The 24,988-nt window shown below is 36.8% G+C and overlaps 1 protein-coding gene across 1 annotated transcript in view; it reads left to right on the top strand.

Moving 5' to 3' along the window:
- The window catches only part of RFTN2 (raftlin family member 2), a 55,367-nt gene that overhangs the window by 14,952 nt on the left and 15,427 nt on the right, over nucleotides 1-24,988 (top strand). The window contains exons 2-7 of the mRNA XM_063080342.1: nucleotides 3,420-3,603; nucleotides 4,795-4,909; nucleotides 8,790-9,069; nucleotides 11,645-11,848; nucleotides 18,920-19,041; nucleotides 20,471-20,574. Coding sequence (XP_062936412.1) covers nucleotides 3,420-3,603; nucleotides 4,795-4,909; nucleotides 8,790-9,069; nucleotides 11,645-11,848; nucleotides 18,920-19,041; nucleotides 20,471-20,574 — 1,009 coding nt within the window. The remainder of the gene's footprint in view (nucleotides 1-3,419; nucleotides 3,604-4,794; nucleotides 4,910-8,789; nucleotides 9,070-11,644; nucleotides 11,849-18,919; nucleotides 19,042-20,470; nucleotides 20,575-24,988) is intronic.

Below are 24,988 nucleotides of genomic sequence, written 5' to 3'. Positions count from 1 at the left end.
GAAATAAGCCAGTCACAAAAAGACAAATACTGTATGATTCCTCTCATATGAGATATCTAAAGTAGTCACATTCATAGAAACAGGAAGTAGAATGGCGGTTGCCAGGAGCTGAGAGGAGGGAGAAATGGGGAATTGTTTAATGGGTATAGAGTTTTAGTTTTGCAAGCTGAAAATGTTCTGGAGATCTGTTTTACAATAATGTGCATATATTTAACACTGCTAAACTGTACAGTAAAAAAATGTTTATGATGGTCAATTTTGTATTTTTACCACAATTTATATATTTTTTAATATATGTATAATATATTTTAATATACGTACTATATATTAATATATATAATTAAAAGTCTGACATATCTTTTTTTACTGTGGTAAAATATACATTACATAAAATTTACCATTTAACCATTTTAAGTGTGCAGTTCAGTGGAATTAAGTTCATTCACACTGTTGTGGATCCAACACCACTATCAATCACCAATGACATGGAACCACAAATTTAATGATGAAGGCGGTATTATAGAACTAAAGAGTGGAATAATATTACTAACTGCTGAGCATCTAGTGAAAATACAGAATAATTGAAACATTTTCAAATATTCTATTTGTAGTAACAACTTAATTGCCTCTTTGAACTCATTAAGTGCCTTTTATGCGTCGGCTCCTGCACTACTCCACAGAGAACAATTAGAGAATCGAGCTGCCAAAATTTCTCTGAACGCTAACCCAAGGCTTCAGGAGAGTGGACTTTTCCCAACCCTGAGTTCTTGATTTGTGGTTTTCATTCCAAGCAGTGATGCCAAAGTAGACTTAGGTGAGACAACGTATAACTTAACAGTGACTCCAAGTCAGTAAGAGAAGCAAGGCCAACAGTATCCAGAAGTTCTCCCAAGCCCACAAGCTCAAGTGAACGCTTTTGAATAAAAGCCACACTTTTTCTTCATCAAATCATCCTTTGCCTGTGGTATAATCCTCTCCCAAATTTCTCTCCAGATCTCACTCCAAGATGGAGCTAATTAAACTCCATGTAGCTCTACCTCTTATTACTTTTTACTTCATTTGCAAAGATGTGGTTTTTCTCACTATAATATCATGAATACAAGGAACATAAGGTGGGGCATATGCTAGAAACTTCTGAAGTGAATATGACCTTTAACTTTTTCTGTTTGGATGCTCACTATGTTGTGGACTACCCTCATTTTTATGATCAAAAGAATAAAAAACAATTCCACAGTACTGCCTTTTCCCCTGCTTTGTCTCTCTCCTACAAGGTCTGGGTAACCTATACAATTGTTCCTGAATTTACTAACCTTTTATTTTATTACCACTAGCTAACCTTGGTTGCTTTCTCTTTTTTATGCAATAATATTGCCGCTTAATTCCTTTTATGAGCAGTATTTCCAGTTTAACATAATGACCTAAGGAACATGATAAGCATAGAAAGACATGAATAAGGTAGGTTCTTAACTCTTAAGGAATCCTCTGTCTAGCAGCCAAGAGAGACATATAAACAAATAATTATAATACCGTCTGATAAGGGCACTAGTAGAGTACACACAGCAGAGAGGAAGGAATGATTAACTCAGGCTGGGGGAGCAGAGAAGGAAATGAAGGCCTGGTGACATGAAACAGAGTGGCAGATTCAGAAACCCCCAGTAGTTCCAGCATGCCAAAGTAAAATGTGAAGCCTGAATCAAGAGGCAAAGGCCGGACAATGAAGACACTTTTATATCATACTAAATTATTTCCACTTTCTGCAGTAAGCAACATGTTCCATTGAAAGACTACAATTTTCTTTAAAATTTTGTAGGATTAGTGCATAGTTCTAAAAATAAGTTTAGGTTATGTTTTATTCCTTGGTCTTAAGAGTTTGTTCACTTTATAGTTTTTCACTTCCTTTGTTTAGAACTCAGGGTCATAGTCAAAATACTAAAACAAGTAAAACCAAATGAATCATAGAATTGCCACACAAGCAAGCGGGCTGGGCTGTTTACAAGGAAGCCCAGCTGTTTCTTCAAAGTTAAGATCATTCTCTTTGTTTTATTCCTATTCATAATGATGAAGAAAATATATTGCAAGCAGAATATTAGTTTAAATACAAAAGATGAAAATTGGAGGAAATAGACTCATCCTGGTTTATATAACTTTTCTGCTGAGTGCTTTATTTTAGTTTGAGAAGTTGGCATCAATACCCACTGATGGTGGATTTCTGTTCCATCGTGTGGATGTTAATGTAAGGGGAGGAGGGGATTTCCTCTGACCCTTCTTCCTCATCTGCTTCTTAACCTTCTTCCTGTGTTCAGGCAATCAGCAGCAATTCTTTGCTGGGTACCACTGACCACACCAAGAGAAGCCAACAGCCAACTCTGCCCATACCTGCAATTTATTTCACATCTTTTGTTACTCAGGTCTATTTCTAGATATTAATTCTTGATTGTTTACCATAAAATGAGAAACATTGTTACAGAAAATAAAGTTGTTCAATCTTAATTCCCTGAACTTGTTAAGACAAGTGAAGAGATACGATGTTGATAGGTGGAATGGGGGAGATAAAGGGGGGAGGGAGGAATCAGTAAAGGGACACAAAAATCAACTACATTGTATATTGATAAAATAACATTTAAAAAAGAAAATAAAATTATTATTTAAATTAATACTTCTGGAACATTATGAGCATTTTCCCAAATAACACACTCTTTCCTTTTATTATTCTAAAGTCTATACAAATAGTGTAATCCTGTAGTTTCTACAGATTTACCCTCCTTCAATGAATAGTTCAATTGTGTATAAACTTTGCATTAAAATTTCCTCTATATTTAGAATTTTTACTTATTAAAAAGAACTTCTCAATACCTTCACTTTTTCAATTACTTACTTAAGCAAATATATTAAGTTCCATAAGAAATCATACTTTTAGCTTCCCAGAGAAACTTAAAACATGATGCTTTTGAAGACTAATTGGAAATATGGAAGCCCTTGACAATTAACAAATGCCATTTCTCCCATTTTTAATTTTTAGATTTGTATGATGTTTGTTTTTAAGAAATTATGCATTTTATCTTAAAAACTATTGGGTTTTCAACTTCCTCTCTTATGTATGTCTTCAATATTTACCAATGGAAATATAGTTAAATGAAATCCCAAAAAATAAAGCTGCTTTAATTGAAAAAACATGTAAGGCATTGTGTTTCCACTTTAAGACATATTGGTAATATTACATATCTACTAATTTGTAAGGTCACTTTTGCTTTTTTCTGAAATGAGTTTAGAAAATATATAATACATGTTAGTGTAACTTTATTTGAAATTAAGCCACATGAATATTTTTCCTATTCATTAGTATTTCACACATAGATACAAAATAAAGTATAATTAAATCTTATGAATGTGTAAGTTTTTCTTTGCTTTTGATATTTCAGCTTCATCAAACCCAGAAGTTATCAAGATAAATTCAATTCTGGATATAGTCACAAAAGTGGAAGACTATTATCTTAAAGGATATATTGTTGGGGCTATTCATCCTGTTATACAACCTGTAGGGCAGCGGAAACACCTACCTGCAAGTTACCTATATAGAGCGGTGCTGTCACGCTTGAAATTAAGGTAAGCATGGTGCGCAAGAAAACAGTCTTACTAAGAGGCAGTTGACAGAGGCAGTTTGTCAAAAAGAAAAGAAATTTTGAACAAAGTGATGGAGAATGGAGGATAATGGGGCGGCTTGGTTTAAGGCACATTTTCCAGTGGCTGAACCTGGATTGAATCACAGAAATTTACATCTCCTTCCTTAAAACTCCTGATTCATTTTACTCCTTGCAGACAAATGCGACCTAGATGAAGATGTCAGTGAGCAAAGGGAAAGCAAAATAGACTCAAGAAGCACAGGGAAGCTCCTGTAGAACTTCAGCAGATGAAGGAGCAGCATTTGGCTATGAGAACTATCACTGGGCAAAGAGTTGGCCACACTACAAAGTCCACTTTCACTGAGCTTTTTGAACTCTCCTGTATTGTTTTATTAATAGTGGCAGTGGAAACTATCTCTGAATTCTAAAACTTTTACAGCAAAGACATGCTATGCCAAGTTCTCACATATTAGAAAAACGTCATCAGCTTTTCCACCAAAATAAAATTTAAACGTCATCCATTTTATTTTATTTTTTTTAATTTTTAAAGCTCCCAACAATACTGCAACCATTTTTGTCAGCCTATATTGTAAATTTGATAGTTTTCATGGTAAAATATTGTTGCCCCTTCCAATGAAGAATGAAAATAACCAGACCAATGTCTTAAACTAACACATTAAATTTTTTTACACAGCTCTTCAACTATATCAAAACCATTTGTCCTAATTACAAATCTTATCAACCACGTATAAATTATCATTTCTGCTTTTATCATACTTCAGATAGACTTAGCAGTGACCTGACATGGAAAAAAACATCAGAAAAGAAGAAAAGAAAGACAGGGTAATATCTATCTGCATTTAAACAGGATTTTTACTTGTGTTTGAGGTATAACGACGATCTAAATCATTTCTCATAACTTTTATTAAAACGACAGACATGAAGCCTTTCTTCCATTTTAAATTAGAAATTAAATTAATAGAAGTTTAAATTGAGGAAATTTAAGCTAACAGAAGTTATTGTGTTTTTTTCTGGTATTTTCATAAAAGGAGATAGCCATTAGGCTTGACATAACAAAAAACGATTGCTTTGACCTTATTTGTCACGTGAGTATATTAGCTGAAAAGCAGCAATCGGCCTCCAACCATGAATATATATATTCTCTCTGTTACAGCCCGAAGCATTCAGCAGCACCCAATGGACAAAGACGCCCAAAGCTTGTGATTGAGGAATGTCTTCTAACTCATGAGACACAAACAAATGACATAGCAAAAGAACTAATAGAAAAGGTACTAAATGTATACATTTTTTCATGGGATATTGAGAAACATTTGTATTTCTTTATCAATTTCCTTTTTTACTTTATAAAGATAGGGAAATGATTGATGACTTATTCTACCAGAATTTAAAACATATTGAAGCAAGTGTACCAAATTGTACAGAGTTAAAAACAGAAATGCAGGCCAGTGAAACAGAAAGAAGATGCCAGAAGTAAATTAAAGACATATAAGAAGTTTAATAACAAATATGATGAAATAAAGTGGAGGAACAATCATTACTTCATAAATGTTGTTGGAAAAGTGGGCAGTTGTTCCATAGAAAATAGATTCCACACATTTCAGATGAAATAAAGAGGTAATTTTGTTATTATGGGGTTTTTTGGTTTTTTGGGGTTTTGGTTTTTGGTTTTTTTTTGGGGGGGGGGTTGGCAATTGTCTTAAGGGAATCTGAACACTTGACCTTGGTGTTATCAGTACCATGCTGTCCCAAGTGAGCCACTGGCCAGCCCAAAATAATTTTTTTAAGTATAAAAAAATTCAAAAGAAAATGGAAGAGTAAACACATTTAATTATGAATAGATTGAGGGGTTTGAGTATGTTAATACAACTTATGTACTAGGAAAACTAAGCTAAAAATCAGAATCAAGGGGAAATTTCCAACGAATGTGTCCTGTGAAAGCTTCATTTTCAGAATATATAGGAAATTAATACAAATACATGAAAGTGATATCCAGTCTTAAATGTACAAAGTTCATGGACAGCAAATATAAAAGAAAACATGAATAATAAAGAGACAGTTGGCAACAGGTTCAACCTAATTAATAATTTTTAATGTAAATAAAAACTAAGAATTAATACCTCACCAATATTAAACTGGGAAACTAAACTGAAATTATTAAATACAATGTTGGAAAAGCTTTAAGAAAATTTACCATTGATATTTCAACTGGCATTGTAACAAATTAGTACAGAGTTCCTGAATTTGATAATAAGAATTGCAAATCCCATTTTATTTTGTGACCTAGTAATCTCCTCTTTAGGAATCTGTTCCAAGAAAATAATTGAAATGGGAAAAAATCATTTTTATACAAAGATATGCAATCCACTATGAATAAGGGGCCAAATTCCCAATAACTGGAGGCCTTTTAAGGAGAAAATGGTGTATCAATACAACAGAATATTTTATGGGCATTTTACATGAGAACTATATTGACTGTCAAGATAAAAAGTCTATACAACGTAATTTAATTGGAACTTAAATGAAAAGTTGAACACTATATGTATAGATTAAAATCAAGAAAAAAATCGCATGCCATAAATATTCTAAATTGATGGATTTTATTATTTTTTTTTTAATTTTTATTTTGTCGATATACATTGTGGCTGATTATTGCTCCCCATCACCAAAACCTCCCTCCCTCCCCCCTCCTCCCTCCCCCCCAACAATGTCTTTTCTGTTTGCTTGTCGTTTGATGGGATTTTATGATAAAAGATTTTTTTATTTATTTTTCTGGGTTTTTTTCGGCAGCTGGCTGGTGAAGGGGTTTTTTTAGTGCATTTTTTTCAAGTAAGAAACTGTGAAACTCATTCATTTCTATTGTTATTTCCAAGCTGAAAATAATCCATGTGTGTAAGATTATCTCTGGTTTGTGTATAGCCAGTTATAGCTGCTAACAATATTTCTCATTTACATATAAAGGCACCATTCAATGAGGGTTTTTAGGAAAAGTCTTTGAGACTAGATTTTTATGAACAAAATACACATACTGTTTACTATCACTATTCTTAGAAATTTTTTTTTTTTTCTGGGAATAAATTCACTCCAGAAAGTTTCTTTTGAAAACAAAAATGTAGCTACTAAATTAATCTTAATAGCTCACCATCAGAGCCCTTGTTTTGCATTTGACTTCCTGGACACAGTTAAAGATCTGTTTAAACAGGAAAGTACTGTTATTTCAGCAATTAGAGTAATGGGACTATTTCATGAAGAGAAAAGCTTCAGGAAACAGCACATAAAATTTTTGAGCATTGCCTCAGCAATGAACAAGAGCCATAGATGAATGCCAAACATTATTTTTGAACGGCTGCCCTGTGTAAAGAGTTGATTGTTGAACAGCTAGATTTTAAGACAAGTTTTAACATTATACCAGTATTCACTCTATTTTAAAATTAGGTTTGCAAGTGTTAACATTAAAAAAAAAAATCAATCCTCCAACTTAAAAAAATGGAAAAGACATTCATATTATATTTATTACCAGACCTTTCCAGATAAAATTTTCCAGAAACAGAAAAACCTTTCTGCATTTTTTCACTCAGATCAACTAATAAGACTTAAAGAAAGCACTGCCAATAAGTTCACCCATTTCCATCTGCATAATGCCATGTTTCCTTACCCCTCCTTCTCCTTTTCTCCTAGGACACCTGATATAAAGGAAAATTTCTGGTTATTTTTGAGGCTTCATGCCTTGTTATAATCTCAATATGTTAATTTAGAGGAGTAAATGATGTTGCACCAGCCTTAGTTCTTAGTCCTAGCTCCACACACCCATACATCCCCCTTCTCAGAATGCTACTACCTCATCAGCTTAGAGCTAAGTTACAGTTGCCCCTTTCATTGGAAATTGTTCTCTGATTTTGCCCCAATTCTTCCTGGAATTTCATTTCATTTCACTCATTCTGTATTCGTTTCATTCTAACTATAGACGTTGCATTTGTAACCTCCACGGTAACCCTTTCTTCTCCTCCCAGGCAACATTTATAACACTTAATTTAAATGTTTTAAACACTGACTGTATAACAGACGTTGCTATTTCTTCATTTTAACTTAATTAACAAGTACTTATAGAGCACCTATAAGTACAAAATACTGCAATACAAAGATGAATAAGACGCGGTCCCTTCCCTCAAAAGAATTACCAGTTTAACACAGGAGAAAAACATAGACACAAATAGAACAAAGAAGTAAAGCAAAAGCATAGAGGAAAATGCCTTAGGTTTTTGGGTGTATGCGTTTAAATAAAAGCTTAGTCTTACAAACACATCAATTGGAAAAGTTCTGAGTATAAAAATAACCACTCTTAAGGTCTCAAATTATTTCATTGGCATTGACATATGCTTCTTTAACTGATGGGAATGAACCTAATCATGTGTATTTGGCCCAAATAGGAGATGATACCATCGAGATATAAACAGCTCAGAAAGCTTGAGAGTTGTGGTATGAATTGGGCTTATGCTTTATATGTACATATTTGTCAAGAATTAGTCTTTTAGCATTTTTCCTTATCAACATCAAGCAAACAATGCTGTGTGGGGTTTTTTGTTTTTAAATTAATGTCTCAAAAGATGGATAAATAAATAAAATTAATGTCTCTTCTTTATTAATGAAAATATATTTGGTAATGTAATTTTTGGAGATTTCTTGGAATAATTTTTAATTTTGCTTCAAATGGAGAGACCATTGTTATATGGGCTTCAAAAATCATGCTGTAGAATTGTCAGTTCTTCCCAAATGGTAGCCTTTCAGAATAAAATATGATTCCTGTCTTTGTAATTCCTAAGGTGTATTAGTTCTGTTTCAAGAAGTCATGATGAAAGCTGGCTGGTTAGCTCAGTTGGTTAGAGCGTGGTGTTGATAACACCTAGGTCCAGAGTTCAATCCCTGTAGCAGCCAGCAAAAAAAAAAAAAAAAAAATGAAGAAGTCACAATGATAGTTGACATAGTCTTATGAGCAGTGCTGTTTTAGGGGTTAGTTTATGAATGGGTCTTTAGTAACAGGTCAATTACTCCATCTTCTAATGGGTTTCCTCAATAAGCCTAAATGTTAATTGATAAAGTAATCAATGTAAATGGAGTTTACATTTTGTTCCGCCATCTCTGTTTAAACCTCAGATTAATGTTGCTGCTAAAAGAGGAATGAAATTTGTAGGATTCATATCACAGCATTATACACCATCTAAATTCTGCAATGGAACCAACTCTGATGGAGATATAGAATCAACACTACATGTGACATACTGTTCAGATGAAAACTGTAAAAGCTGGAGTGAAGGAACATTGAGTGGACAATCATCTGAAAGTGGAATCGAGGAAGAACTTCATCATGAAAGCGGACAGTGTCAAGTGGAACAAAATTGCAGCCCCAGTTCCTCTAAATCAAGAAAGGGAGAAGGTAATAGACAAGATGAGTAAAAAGAATATAATTCTAGTTTAAATTTAGCAAAATAAGTTTTTGAGGTTTTTTTTTTTAAGGAATATGAGGCAGAGTACATTTCTAAAGATTATAAAGACTAAATGAACTAATATAAATTTGTCATGATTTTTTTTTTAATTATTACAGCCAGAAATAGGCAAGGCAGTTTTTCAGACACTTGTCCCTGGCGAGTCATATAATGCCATCCACATAATGAAACTTTGTGTTGAAGATTGGCTTCCATTTAGTCAGCCCAAACTCCCTTGTAAAATGGAGGCTGTGCATGTGTACCAAAGAAGTGAGTCTATTAAGAAAGCTGCTCTGATTTATGTTTGTCCTTATAAACAGTGTGTGTGAACTGTAGTTTTGGCCTTTCCGATTTCATGGATGGCTTTCACCATTGGAATTAATTGGCTTTCTTTAATCATCAACTAGAATATGAAAATGGCACATGATGATGAAACAATTGATATAACAGTAGTGCCTGCAGCCTAAAATAACTTTAAACAATAGTTTTATTCTTCTTTGCCAACTAGCAAATCTTCACAAGAAATTGAGAGTATTTTATTCATGTATTCCGTACTGTTCAAAGTTTTCTGATACCTTTACACACATGCTTTAAAAAAGCACTGTTAGAGAAAATCAAAGACTATTACTCCTTAGTATTAACAGCATGGACTCTGGAGTCAGATGCCTCGATATCTTTATAAAAAGAGGCTAATTGTAGGACTTTCCTCACGGGGTTGTTGTGAGAAGTAAACAAGAGATGTCTACAAAGTGCTTAGCCTAGTACCTGGCACAGAATAAGCTCTGTATTAGGTTAGCTGCTGTCAGCTGATTCTCTGATTAGTCTTGGTGCTGGAGGAGCACACATTGGTGTCATAGGCTTTCTGGGTTGTAATGAGATATGCTCGACAGCCTGTGCATGGCAGAGATTCATTTGACCACATAAGCACAATCTTCTGAAGAAAGAACCAGGAGCATTTCGCAATTCATCATCTCACCCATCCCCACTCCCACCATCGCCCCCTCCCCTCTTCTGACCAATTCCCTTACTAACAACCACCCTGATTTTCCTGCAATGTAAAATTATAGAATGAAAGAGTGAGCACAAGTTGTTGGAGCTATGGTCAGAGAGCTATTATTCACTCTCTTCCTCTCGCTGCTACACTTAGACTCCATGCTGTTTCTCACCTTGACTTTGATCAAATCAGGTGTCGATTTCCAGTCCTTTAAGTTCTAAATTCAATATAATACTTAATTATTATCTTTAGATTCTGCTTTGTATTTTTAAATTATATACTTCTTAATAACTTTTCTATGGCAGTGATTTGTAATGAGGGGGCGGTAGGGGAGTGCACAAAAAACCTCTTGGAGAGGGCCGGCCCGTGGCTCACTCGGTAGAGTGCGGTGCTGATAACACCAAGGCCACGGGTTCGGATCCTATATAGGGATGGCCGGTTTGCTCACTGGCTGAGCATGGTGCTGACAACACCAAGCCAAGGGTTGAGATCCTCTTACCGGTCATCTTTTAAAAAAAAAAAAAAAAAAAAAAAAACCTCTTGGAGTATCTGGTAAAATCCATGGAATCCAAATACTTTTGTCTGTATACAGGAGATGTTAAACTTCCTAAAACACAATCATGGGTAGGGTTCCACAGACCCCAAGTTAAGAGTTTTCTGATTTCTAGTAAAGTAGAAGATATGACCCAGAATTTCCATGTCTAAGTGTATTCTAGAGTAACTTTCACACGTGTCCATGGAGACATGAAAAATGTTTGTAATAACAAAAATTGGAAATAATGTATATGCCCATCAAAAGGAGAATAATAAACTGGAATACTATGTAGCAGTTAAAATAAATGAAAAAGATCTATATAGTTATTTACATTTTAAAGGCATAATGTTGAACAAAAATATCAATTTATAGATTGATATATATAGGGCCGGCCCGTGGCTCACTCGGGAGAGTGTGGTGCTGAGAACACCAAGGCCACAGGTTCGGATCCCATATAGGGATGGCCAGTTAGCTCACTGGGAGAGCATGGTGCTGACACCACCAAGTCAAGGGTTAAGATCCCCTTACCGGTCATCTTTAAAAAAAAAGAAAAAAGATATATATAGTATGACACTTTAAATAAAGTTTTTAAATTGCAAAACATTATATATCATTTATGAGTATATAAATGTGTATTAAAAGAATAAAAGCTTATATGAGAATGGTAAACACCAAACTCATTATAGTAGTTATTTCTTGAGAAGGTAATACTACATAGTAGCCTCAATGGTATTAATTTCTCATTTCTGTGTAAAAATGTCTGACGTAAATATGGCATAATATTAACATTTGATTAAGCTGAGACGTGAGTACTTTTATTTATTCTCTATACTCATTTGTATGCTTGAAATGTCTCATGATTAATCAAGAAATTTTTATACCAAGAAACATAAGTAGATAAAGAAAACATAATAATAAAATAAAAACAGAGATTTTAATAATTCGTAATAAAATTATAATTTTCCCCTTTTTCTTCCTTCTGAATGCCTGGCCTTAGATAACAAGTTGTATATAGTCTTCAATGTTTTTGATGATGATTCAACCTGCTGGACCTATCAGGAAGGCATCCTGTCAATGAAAGTAACAAGAAAAGGATCTGTCATTAGTACACTTGATGCTGATTGGCTGGAGTTAACTGCATTTTATTATAAGCAAGGCTTGTCTTTAATTGATTCCTTTGTATGCTGGGAAACATCTAAAGGTAAGTTTTATATTAATGATTTATTTATATCTAAAGAATTTTAACCTGTGTCAAAGTTGGTGAAAATGTTTTTGCCTCTCAAGTTCTATGGCTAAAAGGACAGATATTATTTCTAAGGAAATAGATTCCAATCATTACAAACCTATGTAGCTTTCATTTAAAAGTTCACCCATCTTTGAGAGAAAATGGACACCCAGTGTGCGTAGTAGAATTATACATAATGTTTGCTGTTGGGTTTTAACAGACAAATCACTATGTGATTGACTAGTAGAATTTTCTGAATAAGATATATACATGAGGTACTACAACAGCCCCGTCAGGAGGCTTACGATGGCATTTGACAGTTAATATCCACATTTATTCATTACCCCAATTTTGAACACTACCAACTGTGTATATGGTCAGTTTATACCTGATTCTCTCTATGATATATATAGAGAAAAGTGTTCTTTGATTCAGAAAGTGATGTTGACCCTATTCTTATTTCTTCATCTTTCTCTAGCCTTTCTCATTTAGTTACGATAGAGTATATAATCATTCGTGTCTATCACGAAAACAAAAAACAAACAGAAAATTCCCAAAAATAACTTTCTAAGGAAAGCTTTAAAAAGAGAGAGAGAGACTAGTGTTCAAAGAAAAGAAAGATAGTAAGGGGACTGGAAAAATGCATTAGGAGGGTGAAGATTATGAAAGCCAGGACAATTAGAGACCCTAACTCAATGAGGTTAGAAGTAAGAATGAAAAAGCAATTGAGATAAGATCTCAGTACACCTTACTATTGTTAAATCAGCCTAGTAATACCTTAACTAATACAACTAAACACTTTGGATGAATACTTAATATTATGAGGAGTCATTTTCCAATGGGTCCTTTTAACTAGCAACCATATTAAGGATCAAGCCCATTGGAGCCACCAGAATCACAGCACCTTGCATAGTGCTTGGCACATGGCAGGTGCTCAATAAATATTTCTTAGTATTTTTTGGTTATTGGAAACCTTTTCCAATTTGGTCTTTTATAGAAACAGCAAGGTTTAATAGGAAGAGCATAGACTTTAGAATCAGACAAAACAAGATTTAAATCCCGTCTTCTCCTTACTAGCTATGTGATCTTGGGAAGTTAGTTGAGTTCACTGAGCCTCAGTTTCCTATAAGAGGAATAAAAATACTCCTACTTTATTTTTGTGATAATTTAATAAGATATAATATATGTAAAGTGACTCCTACAGTGCCTAGCCTATAGTCGGAGTTCATTTTCTGGTTTTAGTTTTCTTTCCTACCACTTAAGTGCAGTTACAGTACTTTTAGAATGGATCATCTATTTGGAGGTTAGTTTATGCTTCATAACCTCTCTCCCTCCCTCTCTCCCTCCCTCCTTCCCCACCCGCTTCTTTCCCTTTTTCTTCCCTCCAAAGAATCTAAGTTGGAGCCATTTCAAATTTTGGTTTGTGACTAACTGCCAAAGGAAAAATGAAAAATACTCTTTTCACAATCTCTCTCAGGCATCCCTGCCTTGGGCTTTGCCTGATGAAAATAAAATTAGCCACAGCAGTTGCCAACCAGCGATTCTGTGGGACTTTTGTTCTTAAAGTCTCAGAAACTATTTACAAAGCCCGTGGGAGAATTAGAAAGCCCCTCTCAGCAGCTCTTGGGGGGGGAGTGTCTCCCTCTCCACAGCTTTGGAGTGTCTCATTAGACATTTTACATTGCAGACGATGCCAAGCCCCTAAGGAGCCACCTCAGTCTGTGGGGTCTGGCAACTGGGTATGTCACTTGGGACTTTCCTGGGAGTACACAGGGAAGCTATAAAGAGGAAATTGTGGCCAATATCTGTGTCACTGTGAGAATCTAGTCAGAGGAAGCAGAGCTGAAGTGGTCACTTTGTTCTGGGTTGTTTGATGCCTGACATCTAAAGCACAAGGGGGACAATGCATATTTTGTTTTGTCTTGTTTCTATCCTCTTCCAAAATATCATCAGAAGCCAGCACACCATGAGGAATGGAAGTACAAAACCAGTTATTGCTCATAAATTTAAATACATTGGCCTGAAAATCACATTGAATAAATGCCTTCCTCCAGAAACAGAGAGGGAAGAAAAACTTTTTAAAATTTTCCACTTTGGCAGAGTCATGGCGTAAATGGTGTAAGATCTCTGAAACTTCTCTTCAGTGTCCTTTCACCCTCAGAAACCTTTTCTGCTTTGAAAAGCACCCTGGGACACAAACACACACACACACACACACACACCCTTGATGTTCCTATACTCCACTAGCCTACATATGCCCCCACCACCCTCAGAGCATAGTCTTTCCCCACCTTAGTATACCACATCTTAAGGCTACATTATTTTTATGAACTGTTTCCAGACTCCACTTGATATTCATTTCAATCACTTCACCTCTATGAAAATGCTTGTGTTTAGTTAGCAGTGGGACAATGAGGAGTGGGGTGGAGTAATAGCATTGAAATATGTATTAATTTATTTCACATATACATAGATGCCAGGCCCTATGCCAGACCCTGGGTTTGCAATAATAAGCAAAATAGACTTCTTCACTATTCTCAAGGAGCTAGCCATGTGGCATCAGGCAGGCAAGCAGAAAAGGTATCAAAACATACATAACTAATTTCAAAATTGAGAAAACTATTGTTACATTACCCAACAGGATATTGGTGAGAATATCAGAGAAGAACCTCCTTAAAGGGGATGGCCAGAAGGTCCTGTCTGAGAAGATAACAGTCACACTGAGACAAGGAGGCTGCAAAGGAGCAGGCATGTGAGAGACAAAAGTACACCATTCTAGACAGAAGAAACACCTCTCAATAGACAAAGACCCTAGGGCAGGAAAGAGGAGCCAGGGAAAGGTCTGTAGGACTGTAGTAGGATAGACAAGAGAGAATGGCTCTAGCCAGAGCAGGAGAAGTAAGCAGCAGCCAGTCTATTAATACTGCAAACACATACCAGATCCCCATACCAGCCAGTGGCCACAAAAAATAATAATAATCATGCAACAAGAGCTAACATGTGTTTTGTGTATATACCAGCATTGTTCTAAGCACTTTTCATTTATTAACTCATTTAATACTCACAGCAACCCTATGAGATACGTACGACTATTCCCCTTTTAAATGTGAGGAAACTGAGGCACAGAGCTATTAATAATGAGCCCACATTCAAGCAATTAGAAAGTGGTGGGGCCACCTAGGTGGAGTGTGTGCTCTTAAGCATTTTCCAGGATATTTATTTCAATTTATTTATTGAAGATTTAAACAGGGAGTCATGATCTGATTTGCATTTTTTAAAGAATCTCTTTGGCCTCATTTTAGGAAATGGATCATAGAGGGCAAGTGGGGAGGCTGTTAAGATGCTGTTGCAATGGTCCCTAGAGAGATGATGGTGGAGGTGGAGAGAAGTGAATAGGCTGAGATTCATTCTGAGATAGAATGTACATGATAGAGATGCAGAATGAGAGTTACCATACATGCCTGCCCTCCACTTCAAAGATGGTCCTGGGCCCACGTGAACCAAAAATTCTAAAATAGAATGTTACCTTTCCTCCATTTACAGGAATGTTAATGTCACTTCTAACTAAAATGAACACATTAAGATCACATACCCGGACAAATAAATCATTCCCTGGGAATCTTTCAAGCTTGTGTTTTTCAAACCAGGGTTCAAGTACCCTCAGGGTATGTAACCTTGTGCCAGGGTGTACACAAGATGACAAGTTTGCAGGATAAATCTCTTCCTAGAATGTCAATACAACTTTAAGATTGGAGAAGGAGGGTAGAAGAGAACATTACTTTTTTATGAAAGATGAATACAATGCAAAGCCTGCATGGATTTTTAAGATAGAATATTAAACTTTAAAGAAACTTTATGCTGGCCTGACACATGGAGCCAGGGACTGGATGTCCCTCCCACAACCAGGCACACTGCCAGTGCCACAGGGCCTTCCCAGGGACCCAAGGCATGAGGCGGGGACCAGACCCCCCATCCCACAACCAAGCACACTACCAACAACTTGGGACCCACCCAGGGACCCAGGGTATGGAGCTGAGAACCAGACACCCCGCCCACAGCCAGGCACACCTCCAGTGCCTCAGGGCCTGACCAGGGGGCCTGAGGCATGGAGCCAGGGTCCAGACCCCCTTCCCACAGGCAGGCACACCACCAGTACCTCGGGGCCTGATGGGGATCCTGAGGCATAGAGCCAGGGACTAGACCCCCCACACACACACAACCAGGCACTCGGCCAGCACCTAGGAGCATGCCAAAAACATCACCTCCATGTACAGCCACCACAGTAACTATGGCTGCCATGAAAGTGGCAAGACATCACAACCACCATGCAGATGGTCCACCAACCACTGGAGTGCATTGACACAAGGAGAGTCACCAGCAGAGACCAAAGGAAAAAAGCCTATTCTGGAGTGACAGAAGAAGCATCTGCTCTATGATAATATTGGGGGACCTGAACACACCTCTCAACATTGGACAGATCATCTAGGCAACAAACCAACAGAGTAACCATTACTCTTTCAGAAGGAGAGAAGAAATCTAGGGTTATCAGTGGTGGGAAGTGGAAGGGAGAGGGAGATGGGGAGATATTGGACAAGGAGCATAAAGAATAAGTACAATTTATAACAATATATATACTAGTAATATTGATTTGATGAACATATGTCAACATTGAACCCCAAAAATACATGTAATCCATTATGATTCAATAAAAAAATTTTTTAAAGAAGTAAAAATAAAAAAATAAAAGGTTTGAGAAACCAAGCAGGAAAAAAAAAAAAGAAACTTTATGCTTGCCACAAATCACTTCAAACTGTACTGAAGACCATCCTTCAAGAATTCTAGTGTACTTTCCTTTGCTATTGGTAGTTTTCGACTAAAAGAAAATTTGACAAGCAGTGGTCAGACCAGTGCTTTGTAATTTTTTCATATCATGCACACGCAGAAAATGGTACTATTGTAGGGCACACAGGTATAAGTGGATAAAGCTGCTCTGGGCAGGAGGGTACACCCTGTATCTTGGCATACCTGTAACCTGTTAGCATACAGTGAGCCAAGGCACATTGTCTGAGAAGCTCTGGATTATGTAATGTTAAGAGGTGACTCAGCTAGAGGACAGTTATTAAGTAATTGTTCATAATTATCACCTCACCCCATTACCTGGAAGATTTAACACACTGAGAAACCAAATTGTTACTTCCCCATGAGGCCTTCCCTGCCACTCTCCCTAACTACCACTTCTGTTAGGGAGAATGCCTTAGGAGATATAAGAACTCTCTCCTGTGGAAGTGTCAGACTTCAGTTTGGGGCTCTGGGGCCTGGTATGGGATCTAAGAAAGCCAACCAAAGGTGTGGGGAGCTCTGAAGCAAGAAGAAAGGACTTTCATTTTTAACTGAGATATAGCGCACATATAGTAAAGAGCACTGATCTTATGCATACAGTTGAATAGAACACGAATGTTGAAGATATAGAACATTCTCAGCATCCCAGAAGGCTTCCTCGTGACCCTTCCCAGTCAATATCCTCCCACTCAGAGATAAACATTATTCTGACTTCCATCACCACAGATGAGTTTTGCCTGTTTTTAAACTTCACCTAGATTAAATTATACAGAATGTACTCTTTTGCACCTGGCTTCTTTAGTTCAAGATAGTATCTCAGAAATTCATCCATATTGTTTCAAAGCAGTGAATCAGAGCCACAAAGCCTATAGTTTTCACATTATATAAGCCCAAAGTAAATGAGGCAAATTATAATTAACCACATAATTATCACTACCAATATCATTATTACTATCAATAGTACATAATTATTTTTTTAACTCATACCTCCATTCTGAAAAAGGATTTGAGCATACACACTTTTAAAGATGCCCTAAACATACAGTCAGAAATAGATTTGATTCCACTGGTCACATTGGTGTAACAGTATGGATAAGTACATTTAAAGGAAGTGGAACATATACTGTAAGTAGAAAACCAATTTCAACGAATAATTTAAACTTTACCGGGTTCTTGGGAAGGAACCACTCTGAATAACGTAAATTATTCATGGTGTTCTGCCCTAACCATGAGTGATGTCAATGTGATTCAAATGACATGCATGATTGAAAAAGAAAAAAAGGATTTCTAATAATAATAATAATAATTTTCTCTTAAAGTTTATAGTCTGTTAAAAACCAAAACTGAAAATTACATTAAAATCACTTTTGTCATTTTTATATTTCAGCTTAAAAGATCATTTAAAAACTTTGTAGGCCTTTTTTATTTAAAGAACTCAACTGGGGAAAACTTAATGGAACATTGTGCTGCGTAAAAACCAAAATGTTTAACCAGCACATGGCCATGGGAAAAATGTCACCTATTGCAAAATATAAGACAAAAGCACTTCCATAAAATCAGCTTAATTTAGGCCAGCTGGTTATTGTTAACTATTCAAGAAAAAGTCAGAGAGGCCCTCCCTTAAAACTTCCTTCCCAGCAGGAATTCTTTCGACAATGACTTCTGTTTAGGGTCTTCCTGTCACTGGTTTTTTTGTTTTTGTTCTTTTTTAATGCATCATTAAGGTAAAGAATTCTTTCACATTTATATTTTTGGAAGTAATCTTACCTTGCATTAATTTTAATATCACAGCTCTAATTTCAAGGATTAACATTTTTTATGGTATTTCTCTTAATGTAATAACTAATGTACATATAATATATAGATCAGAAATCAAAATTTGATTTCAAGATGAAGATCATTTCCAGATGCTTTTTAGGTTGATTTTCTACTTGCATCTCACCATATCACATTATTTTGTCTTGTTTTTGCTGTTACAGTTTTCATGTGTATGATTTTAATTCAGTGAAATATAAAACTGTCTTGACTTTTGGGGGGGAAAGAAAACTTTCGGTGTGGAGGAGGATATTATTGATTCAGCCCCGCAAAAAAGTTTTTAATTGACATGTTTTGCTTTCACCTTCCTACAACAGTTATTTAAGGATTTAGATGATCTTAAGAGACACTTAGCATTTACAACTCTTTTTAATTGTATCTTTTTCCTCACAGGGGACCATTTGCCTAAATCTTTGGAAGGATTTTTTATCTATGAAGAAGAAGGTTCTGGAATTCCAGGTTCTAGTAGGAAAGGAAATGATGCCATCGTAGTAGAACAATGGACTGTTATTGAGGTGAGCTGCAGTTTTCTGACAATTTGCTTTACTTTTTTATTTTTTTAATTTTAGCTTTACTTTTATATTAAGTTTTACATGTTAAAGGTCTTCAATGCCTGGCACATGCAGTATCCTTAAACACATATTTGTCCAGAGTTTGAAATTTTATCAAAAATGCATGAACAGACTTATTTCAGATTTGTGAAAAGGTAATTTGCTTTACCTTTTGTTAAACTTTTTTATAAGAGAGCAAACTAATTATCTATACATAAATAGGAGTGGGTTCCCAAAAATTTGGCATTCTAACCCTAAACAAAGTCCCCTGGCACTGAGATTCTCTTTACACAATGCCATGACAAGTGGTTGAAAGTTGAAAAAAAGTTCAGTCACTCAACTAGTGCAACAAATGTGACTGACTTTTTTTTTAACCTTATGACTTGACTTTCGAAGGCAAAAATATCCAAGAAGTGTTCTCTCTCTCGCCAGGCCAAATACGTACACACGGCATTGTCCTTCATAATCAGAGATGACATTGCTGCTGGTGTTGTGCACTCTGAATTCAGATGTCACCAAGTGGACTGCCCCTGAGGTGTACAGACTGAATTCAGGTATAGTCTGTCGTGTGTATTAGGCCCTCGCTGACAGACTCTTTCAGGAACACTTGTCTTTCTGGCCCTGCAAAGGCTAGAGAGACAGCCCATTTTCAAAGAAACTAAAAATCCTATTGAGGAGAGAAAAGGATTTGGGAGAAGAGATAAAGCTCCAAGTAAAAATCAATTCCAGATGAGTAAAAAGCGGTGAAAAGACTCCCTGCATCCATGCTCTTCTCACCTTCACTACCCCAAGCCTCACTCCTGCCTCTCGTCCTCATTCCTAATCCCTAGACCAGTGTTTCTGAAACTGTGCTGCCAACTACTTGGATACAAATACCCTAGAGAGCTTTTTTAAAAAAAATGCAGATTCCAGCCCTCCATACATTGAAGTTTGAGAATCATGGCCCTTGACCAAAGGAAGGCCCAGCCTTGAGAGAACCAGAGGGAAAGCTTTCTCCACTCCCAACATTTCTAACTTGGCTCAATGCTTAGAAGATGGCGGTAGAAGAAAATGAGCCCAGGAAAACTGTAGTGCAATGAAATTGTTCATTTTTGTTTTGCTTTTTTTTTTTAAAAAAGACGACCGGTAAGGGGATCTTAACCCTTGACTTGATGTTGTCAGCACCACGCTCAGCCAGTGAGCGAACCGGCCATCCCTATATGGGATTTGAACCCGTGGCCTTAGTGTTCTCAGCACCACACTCTCCCGAGTGAGCCACGGGCCGGCCCTGAAATTGTTCTTAATGGAGAATGAACTCTCCTTATCATTAGCACCCATCACCCTTTACTGTAATTACTTATGTAGTTGAATGTCTTTGACATTAGACTATGAGCTCATTTGCTTATTCATGCAGGGCTGTGAAATCAAAACGGATTATGGCCCTCTGCTGCACACCCTGGCTGAATTTGGATGGCTTCTGACAAGCGTGTTGCCTACACCTATATTAAGACATGACAGGTAATGCCAAAGTATCCTTATACACTCACACTTAATTCTAAAATACAAGTTCATTTTTTAGATAATTCAGTTTAACAAGTGCTTATTTAATGCCTACAAAAAACATTTCACCAAATTTCTAATCTGATTTCATGGACCCTGGAGTTTAGCAAATCCAATCCCTTCATGTTTTAGATGTACAAGCTGTTGGGTCTCTGCACCACATGTGCAAAACTGCCCTCACCCCAGCACTCAGCCAGGTTTAGGACTCAGTAAGGGTCTAGAGTGGGCCAGGGTGGGGGAGCACCTCTGTTGCTGTTCCCTCCCTCCAGTGTGGTTGGTTCATTTTCCCCTGGAGCATGGAACTGTTAACTGTTACCATTAAAATAAGTACCTACATTAGAACCAGAATGCCAACACTTCACAGGTACTAGTTTTTCTTTTCCTTTCTCCTTTTACTAACTTTCCTCAGAAGGAAAAATTGAGTTGTGTTTTGTTTTGTTTTTTCTGAGAGAGACCAATTAAGTCTTTTGCGTAAAATGCTTTGCTATCCCTTCAACTCAGAGATGTTCCTTCTGCCCTCTTTGGCATTCAGAAAATGGTTGGCTGCCATGGCTATCCTGCCTGGGCTGGTGACTACAGAGGACAGCACAGTACCACCTGGGCCAGCCATGGTCTAACATGCTGAGTGAATCTCAGGTGTGACTAAGGGACGCAGCTCCTCCTTCCTAAGTCTCATCCACGCACCTCACCTTCTCTGGGCTTCCCAGTTCAGCAACTTAACCCTGTCAAGTATCCCAACCTCCCCACAAACTTTGAAAACGTTTGATTGACATGGCCTTATAATAAAGCCACACCTTCTTTGGGGGAGGAAAGGGATTAAGGTGGATACAGAATGAAGAGATTTAAGCTTAAAGAACAAAAAAGGAAAGGTTAAAAGTAAGCAAAGCAGTTAATCTGCTTTTCTTCTCAGAGATCTATAGTAACTGTTCTCAAATTGACTGAGGACTCTCAGAAGCATTACTTCCTAAACTGTTTTAATCTGACATACCTGTCAAATCACAGTACAGCAGTAATTTTCAAGAACTGTCTTCAGACCAGGCAGTAGGAATCACCTGGAGCGATGATGAAAATACAGATGCTGGAGGTCCTCCCCGGTTGGACAGAGTCAGAAACTTTGAGGGTGAGACCCATGAATCTGCATTTTCACAAGCTCCTTAAACACACTAACATTTGAGAATCTTTGCCAGAGGTGGTGCAAGGAAAGGAACTCCTCTTCCCTGCCTTCCCGCCCCTTATCCTGGATCCAAGTGCCATTGGTTTATCCCACATCCCACCCTAATCTTGTGTATTTGGCTCCTAATCTCTTTTTGGTCATTCTGGGTACCTATTTTAGGATGTCATTCAGCCCATTACAGTTAGACCTTCCCAAAAAGTATGAGTTCTGAGACTTTCCTCCTCTTTTCCCAATGAAAAATATATTTACCATTCCTTCCTATTTGCTCAGGGCTTCTACTCTCAGGAGTCTAATTATTTCCTAAAGTGATATGAATAACAGGGCACCAGATCAGACAGAAAGCCCATGAGTCATAGAAACAGTCATCAGCATCTCCTGCATCCAGCCAGAGTTGGTTTGGGAGTGAGGACAGGACTGACCCCAAAGGTGGGACTAAAGAGGCCCCAACTATATTGTGAAGGGTGGGGGGTGGAGCCTGGAACCGTGCTTGACTTGACCGCCTTGCCCTCATGCCAAACTGCACAAGTTCACAACCCGTATCCAGTGTCTGGGAGATACACTGGTGTGAGCAGTGACAGTACAGAAACCCCCTCTCATCCATGGTTTCACTTTCCGTGTTTTGTTACCCACGGTCAACTGCTGGCCAAAGATATTAAATGGAAAATTCCAGAAATAAGCAATTCATACATTTTAAATTGTGTGCCCTTCAGAGTAGCATAATAAAATCTCCGTCATCCTGCCCAGACCCACCCAGGACATGAATCATTCTCTTGTCCAGAGCTTCCATGCAGTAGATGCCACCTGCCCATTAGTCACTTAGTAGCTGTCTCAGTTACCAGATCAACTGTCACAGTATGGCAGTGCTTGTGCTCAAGTCACTCTGGTTTTACTTCATAATGGCCCCAAAGCACAAGAGTAGCGATGCTGGCCATTCAGATATGCCAAATAGAAGCCCCAAAGTGCTTCCTTTAAGTGAAAGGTGAAAGTTCTCGACTTATTAAGAAAAAAAAATTGTATGTTGAGTTTGCCAAGATATGCAGTGAGAATGAATCTTCTATCCGTGAAATTGTGAAGAAGGAAAAAGTACTTCATGCTAGTTTTGCCATTGCATCTTAAGCTGTAAAAGTTACAGCCACAGTTTGTAATGAAATGCTTAGTTAAGATGGAAAAGGCATTAAATTTGTGGGTAGACAACATGAACAGAAGAAATGTGTTCTGACTGAGGACAATCAGGTCTGGTACTCTCCAAGGTTTCAGACATCCACTGGTCTTGGAACCCATCCCCCAAGAATAAAGGTGGAGTGAGGGGGACTTACCGTGTATTGTTTCTGGAGCAGAGGGAGGGAGGCACCAGTACCTCACCAACGTTCAAGCTTCTCCTGCGCCCCTTCTGTCTGCCAAGACATCATGGAGTCACAGAAATGGACCTTCCATGTCCTCCTTGTGAAGGCTTATCTTTATGTGTGATTAAAATGGAAAAGGAGCTAGTTGCTTGTTAAACTATTGTTTGTAACAGTAAAAAAATTGGACAAAATGTAAACGTTGGTCATTAAGAAACTGGTTAAATAATTTATGGACTATTCATACAATAAAATAGTATGAAGCTGATAAAAAAAGAATGAGTAGATCCATACATTTGTCATAGAATTCTTTCTGTGATAATTGTTGGGTTGTTTTTAAAAAATCAAGTTTCAGGGCAGTATTAGAGTACAATCTCAATTTTTAAAGTTTATACATTTTTAATATATCTAGTAAAATTCTGAAAGGCTATATACAAATTCTAGTGAGTGATTAGCCCTCAGGATTAGGAGCAGGGGAAGGGGAAAGCAGGGACTTCTATTTTGTCTTTATACCTTTTTAATCATTTGATTTTTTTATAAGATATATCTGTTTATTTCATTTTTTAAAAATTAAATTTAAAAAGTGAAATGTCAATCAATCAATAAAAAGATGTGGGAGGTGTATGTGGTGTCTTGCCCCAAAGGAGCTCATGAACTAGTTAAGCTTACATTTCATGCAGTATATTACCAGGGGCTAGCATTCTGGCTAGCACAGGTCAAACTTAGGTACTGTGTAATATAGTACAGTAACTAATCAAGGGCTGGATGAGGTACTTTTAGTCTATAGTTTCTGTAGGGGTATTAAAAAGAAGAGAGATTACAGACTGTCAAAGTTAGAAGGGATCTTCAAATACTAATGAAAATAAAGGGCAGCATGAACGTTTAGCAGATCCCCATTTAGCAAACTGCTACTTCCCTTGGATATAAGATAGTAGAAAAATGTATCTCAATAATAATTGCCTTTATGCAACAAAGCACACTACAATACACAGTGTCTACTCTTCTTTTGTATGCCAGGGAACATTGTACCTTCCTTTATTTTATTCCGTTCCTTTACATTTTGTAGCTTGGGTCCTTCCAAGTGACTGCAACATAGTCAATATATTAAAGTAAAGGTTCATTGTTGGTATCTGGTAACAAGAATTGTTGGTAAAACCTGTTTATCCTCTGCCTATTTATTCTTGTCCAAATATGCTGTCCCTAGGGCCAGCCCGTGGCTCACTTGGGAGAGAGTGGTGCTGACGACACCATGTCAAGGGTTAAGATCCCCACACCAGTCATCTTTTAAAAAAACAAAACAAAAAAAACTAAATATGCTGTCCCTGTGACAGTCACATGCTGGTCTTAGCTGCTTCAGTACACACAAAGATAGTCATCACTGTCAAATTTTCATCTTTAAATATTAAAGAAAAATATTATATATAGTTGATCTTGGTCAAGGGAGAGGATAGAGCCTTAAATTTTTTTAGTCTCTGAAACTACAAGAATGGTTAAGAGCCCAGGCATTAGAGCTAAACAGATCTTATTTTAATTATAGCTTCACCATTTACTAGCTATATGACTTTAGGCAAGTCACAGAAGCTCTTCAAGTCTATTTTCTCATCTGGAAAATGGTACAATAATAAAAACTTTAGTGGATTTTCATGATAATTAAGTGAGATAATATATGCAAATTACCAATGCAGGGACTGAGCATGTTAGGCTAATAAATTAGATCTATCAATAAATTGGGATCTAACCCTTTAGCAGAGCCAAAATCCCTAATAAGTTGAAACAAATTGTTCAAGCATGATAAATTGGCCTGCCCTAGATCAAGATGTTTCAGAAAATGTAAATACTATAGTTTACTATATACAAA

This window comes from Cynocephalus volans, chromosome 1, assembly GCF_027409185.1.
Source record: "Cynocephalus volans isolate mCynVol1 chromosome 1, mCynVol1.pri, whole genome shotgun sequence".
In the NCBI taxonomy this organism is placed as follows: domain Eukaryota; kingdom Metazoa; phylum Chordata; class Mammalia; order Dermoptera; family Cynocephalidae; genus Cynocephalus; species Cynocephalus volans.
The sequence above is the reverse complement of the archived record's forward strand: the minus strand, read 5'-3'. Positions and strand labels throughout refer to the sequence as shown.